Source organism: Sinocyclocheilus anshuiensis, unplaced genomic scaffold, assembly GCF_001515605.1.
Source record: "Sinocyclocheilus anshuiensis isolate Anshui unplaced genomic scaffold, SAMN03320099.WGS_v1.1 scaffold478, whole genome shotgun sequence".
Classification (NCBI taxonomy): domain Eukaryota; kingdom Metazoa; phylum Chordata; class Actinopteri; order Cypriniformes; family Cyprinidae; genus Sinocyclocheilus; species Sinocyclocheilus anshuiensis.
In genome coordinates this window covers 1,762,836-1,768,312 of record NW_015542376.1, presented here as the reverse complement: position 1 = coordinate 1,768,312, position 5,477 = coordinate 1,762,836, and the positions used below count along the sequence as shown (strand labels likewise).

The window sequence follows — 5,477 nt, the reverse complement described above, 5'->3', positions numbered from 1 at the left end:
CAGGGCTGTAAACCACCTTAGAAAATGATGAGAAAAAAAAACAGAAGGTCAGTAAATATATTTTCAGTTATTTATTCTTAGGCTTTTACATATGCCCCCCCTATTCTTGAATATTCAATTACATCATTTAGTAATAAAATAACCAAAAGCTTTTAATTACCATTATGTATATTAACATAGTTAACATTAATGTAGTTAATTTAGTTAATTATATACACAGTAAAATGATCACTGTAAAGTGACCTCAAACTGTAATAGCCTTTCAATAATTAACTAACATATTACGAAGGCAATCATTATTATTTTTTTAATACAACAGACAACTCAAATTTAAGAGCAAATGTTTTCTCTTTTGTTTTAAAGTAGGCCGATCGCTTGTACTGGGTTTCTCTCAGTAGAGTGCGGGAAGTGAGATGGAAAACCTGGATTGGATAACGTGGAGTCCATGGATTGCAGAACTATGAGCAGCCAGGACGGGGAATCGCTGAGTCTGTTCCACTCAAACGTGACTCCACAATGGCTTTTAGTCTCTACAACACACTTATCTGGACGGTTTGACTTATTTGAAACTTCTTTTGCGGTGAAGACAAAATATACAGACTGGCTAATCATTATCTGAAATAAAAATTACTCGATATCAATTACTTGTTTATGGACTTAATTGCAACAGTACTCTCGCTCATGTGATATTGCTTAAACATCCATTCTTCCACACGACTTTTCAAATGTGGAGACAAAACATACATACTGGCGAATTACTGTCTGAAATGTAAATGTCTCGACACCAATTACTTGCTTATATCCTTAAGTACGACAGCACTCTTGCTCATGTGGTATTGTTTAATTAAACCACCATCCTTCTTCCACGCAGATTACGCACGAGAGACGCCACCGCCTCTGCTAAGGTGTGTGCACAGCGTTGCTCTCATCCCAGTGGCCCCCAGGAGCCCGACACGATCTGTGATGAAACCAGTGTAACACAACCAGCTGTTCATATGTCATCTCGAATTTAGCCGACATCTGTATGCTCATGTATCATCTCTTACTCAGGCACATCTGGTCACTTCGCAGTGCATCTGAGCAGCAGGGTGAAGGACAGCCGCTGCGCTCCCTCCGCCCTCAATCACCCTCCGCTATTGGCCAGCGCGCAGCGGCTTCATTATTCCAGTGTCACGGATGCGCGAGACACTCACTCGGCGCGCGGATGAGAGAGATTCACGCAGAACTTCGGGTTTATCGCTACGGGAGGGACCTGTTACTGAAGCCACGGGAACGCACGGCACATGCATGAGAGCGGCACATGCGAGCGGCTCCCCGGTTTAGTTGGGGACGCAGAAGAGAAGCGCAGAGATGATGGGACGCTTTGGGAAGAAGGGACGATACTCCTGCTTTGGCTTCCTCGCGGTCCTGGTTCTCCTGCTGCCCTATGCGATGGCAAGAGGTAAGAGAGCTTAACTGTTTACGAAAACCTAACGATATACTTTTCCCCACATTTTGCTGTCTTGGAGAGTTCGTGGACTCTGAATCTTCGCTGTATGAATTAATACATATGCACTGAGCGATGCTCAAAAATTATAGTATTTTATTTTTTTTTAATGCAAGGCACGACTGTTCCAGTATCAATAAGGCTTTGCAATGAAACATGTGTAGTAGATGGTAATTCGCATAAAACTACCTACTCGCATGTAAAAGTAATGAGCTTCAATCCCATCATGTGCCAAACGCTTGAATAGGCAGAAGCGACTGTAAATAGAAGCGAGTGCCATTGCACAAAAACATTTGCGCGCTACGCATTTTGTAAATGTCTGCAAAAACATGAAATTCTATTAACAGTCTCCACTGGAAACCTTGTCATCAATTCAGTTTGCATGAAGCTCGTGTTGTTTATTGGAGTGAGAATGTCAAGCGTGCGTGCCATGAGATGCGCAGCGCAACAGGCATGAAAGGCGCCTTTCCATCATATTCTGCACACTTGTTCTTCAGCCGTCGTGTTCTTGATTGAAAATCGCGTAACACTTTAATTTACGGTGTACACATTTTTTTTTTTAAATATATATTATTGCTTAAATTACAAGCAGTTTCATAAAGTACTTGTGAATTAAGTGCGTTCTTAAGTACGCTGTAGTTTAAATGTACTTTTACTGTGAAATATTATAGTTTTGGAAGTAAAAGGTCACTTTACGCTTTAAGCATTATATTTTATTGCAATAGTATTTATTTATTTAGTTTTTCGTGATCGGTTATCAAGGGCGTTTTGTTAAATTTTATGTCGTTTAGTTAATTGTTATTGCATTATTTTAGTGTCATGTGTTGCTTTAGTGGTATTTTGTGTGAATAACATGGTGTGTTTCATGGAAGTTTTACTCATCATGTTACTTATTTCAGCTCTTGTATTTTTTTAATTAATATTATGGTTGAGAGTACATTTTAAGTTGCAAAGCAGATTTGAGTTGTTGAAGTAGGTTGGTATACTAGCACTAAATACACACACACACAGGCACACGCACACGCACACACACACACACACACACATGTTGTGTTTCCATGTTTTATGGGGACATTCCATAGGCGTAATGGTTTTTATACTGTACAGACCGTATATTCTATTGCCCTAAACCAACCCTACCCCTAAACCTACCCCTTACAGCAAACTGTGTGCATTTTTACTTTCTCAAAAAAACTCATTCTGTATGATTTATAAGCTTGTTTCCTCATGGGGACCTCAAAAATGTCCCCACAAGGTCAAAATTTACTAGTATTACTATCGTTGTGGGGACATTTGGTCCCCATAACGTGATAAATACCAGGTACACACACACACACACACACACACACACATTTACAGTTACAGACTGTAAAATATATAATAAAAGTGAGATTCTGGCAACAGCTGCCAGTTTTTTCTTTGCTTTATATTTAACATGATTGTTTTTACATTGCAAGAACATTGTAGTGGAAAGTGTGACTGAAAATCAACTTTTGGTGTCCTATCCATAGATTTCCTTTTTAAATGATAAATGCTTCTCGGTACTTTTATCAAAGATGAATGTTGCATGTGTTCTGAAGCGAAAGCAGAAGCAAGGCAGCAATTATCTTATGTTAAGAGTCATTGATGCTTAGTAAAGAGGTGGACAGGGCACAGAGACTCTGAATACAATAACCAGTGGTGGACGAAGACAAACAATTTAAAAACAGACGTCACATAGGGCTAAATGCATTGCATTTTAGTAAAACTGCTAACGTCACAGCAGCGGGGAAGTTGAACGTGCATGAGTTATTTTATTTAATCTGTTATTTTAATGTTTTTTGACCTAAAACATAGAGACTCTGATGTTAATGTGTCTGCATTCAAGCATTTCAGTGGGCTTAAACAGATCACCCTTTACAGCTGATTTAGTTAACAAACAACTGACAGCTTTGACCTAAATATAATTTTCATTTACAATAATTAGTACTAAAATTCGACATTAGTAACTTACTTTTAACAGCATTAGACGCGCACGCGCTCACAAGATCTCCCGGTTCTTACTTGTGAATTCAGTTATCTGGAGACTCGCACTAAACGGATCATTTGAATCAGTGAGTTGTCAACTCGAGAACAGCTGCAATCGGATCATTCCAATTCGTGAATGAATCATTTGGTGCGATTTGCGAACCGATTTAACGGGTTCATTGAAAAGAATCAGTTCGTTCATGAATCAGACACCGCTTCTGCGTCTCGGAGCACGTGATATATTATAAGGAGTAACGATATGTTTTATGAAATGTAGTGAAGTAAAAAGTACGATCTTATGCTTTGGAATGTAGTGAAGTAAAAGTAAAAGTTACTCAAAATAAAACTACTCCAGTAAAGTACAGATACTTGAAAAATGTACTTAAGTACAGTAACGAAGTAAAACTACTTCGTTACTGTCCACCACTGACAATAACTATCATTAAGATGTTCAACCGAGATAGATTAATTGGATTATTTATAAACAAGTGTCCAATTAGCATTTTGTTAATTGCCAGTGTTTATTTGCCCTTCCGTCAATCATATTCCTACCACGTGTGGTGTCTGCAATTTAAAGCAAAGTATTTGAAAAGAAACCTGATGCTGTGGAGTGGGCAATTTAAGGTTGATGGTCGTGTTATCAGTCAGGAGTGCTGTTATTACCTGAGGCACCCTTAAGGGCCACTTTTTAGATCCGTTTTGTGTATCTGTTCATAGAGGCTGGCTAAGAGATAGTCTTAGCTGTTTTCTCTCTGGGTTTATTTCTATTAAATGGTGATTCTGTAGCTCATGTGTGATAAGATAAGGGGCATTTAAAGTGTTAAATCCTAAGTTAAGTCTTCAGTTATGAATCTGCATCAAATATGAATTGATTGACACAGAATGCTCTTTCTCACTGTGTGTGTTAAAACGTCCTCTGATGTTGCTGCGTAACATCTGCCCTCCTGATCCTATCGTCCCTTATGATAAACTATTTGCAAGTCTATTAGCAAATTAACCCTCAGGATTTGATCCTCCTTCTTTCCTTAAACTATGGAAATCAGCTCAAACTGGCCTAACATTCATAATTAATGAGCTCTCCTCACCAGCATTAAGAGGGTATTGCATAAGATATATCTATTCCTCTCTGAGATATCGCTTTGTTGGTTCATTGGTAGATTTCATTAATATGCAAAGGAAACCATGTCATTAAAATATCCAATCATCTGTCATGTTCACTTACACCGCCCCAAGCGCTGACATCATCTATTGTTTCACATCCACGCTACGAAATGCTCTGCACCTGTCAGAAAGAAGCTGTTATTGAAAACCATAAACAAACCCAAACTATTACAGTGTTTGCCACATTGCCTGTGGTCAGAGCGTTAAATGACATTTTCCTTTAATGTGTTGTAGGTTTTTTTTTTTTCATAAAGTTGATGTGAGACACAGAACGCAAATGTAGCCCTGGGCAGCAGTAGATGGAGATGTAACTGTGCCCGATTCAGTGATGGAGGTGCACATGATAATGAGTTTGAGTAGCTTTTGAAGTCTCCAGAGAGGTTCTCTGATGGCATGAGTTATGAATAAAGGTAGCACCTTCCATCGGAACATAAGCAATGTTTAATTTATCGCTCGGTATCATTAGACCAACTCTCACAGTATGCTTTTTGACATCTGCGCACATATGAAGGAGAATGGTGGTGTATCTGCAACGGGATACTTTTTTTTTTGTGCGTTTGTGCATCAACCACACAACTCAATATGCCATAAGTATTAGAGCCCAATTGATATATCGTTTAGCCGATATTATCGGCCGATATAATAATTCATTACATTTATATAGCGCTTTTCTAGGCACACATTGTCAGGGGGTATCTCCTCATCCACCACCAGTGTGCAGCATCCACCTGGATGATGCGACAGGAGCTATAGTGCGCCAGAACGCCCACCACACACCAGCTTATTGGTGGAGAGGAGACAGAGTGATGAAGCCAATTAGCAG

General features: G+C 39.1%; 1 protein-coding gene across 1 annotated transcript in view; it reads left to right on the top strand.

Moving 5' to 3' along the window:
* The first annotated feature begins 940 nt into the window (after nucleotides 1-940).
* The window catches only part of LOC107692300 (netrin receptor UNC5D-like), a 231,266-nt gene continuing 226,729 nt past the window's right edge, over nucleotides 941-5,477 (top strand). Inside the window, exon 1 of the mRNA XM_016491285.1 lies at nucleotides 941-1,441. Within this exon, the coding sequence (XP_016346771.1) occupies nucleotides 1,351-1,441 (91 nt within the window). The 5' untranslated portion in view covers nucleotides 941-1,350. The remainder of the gene's footprint in view (nucleotides 1,442-5,477) is intronic.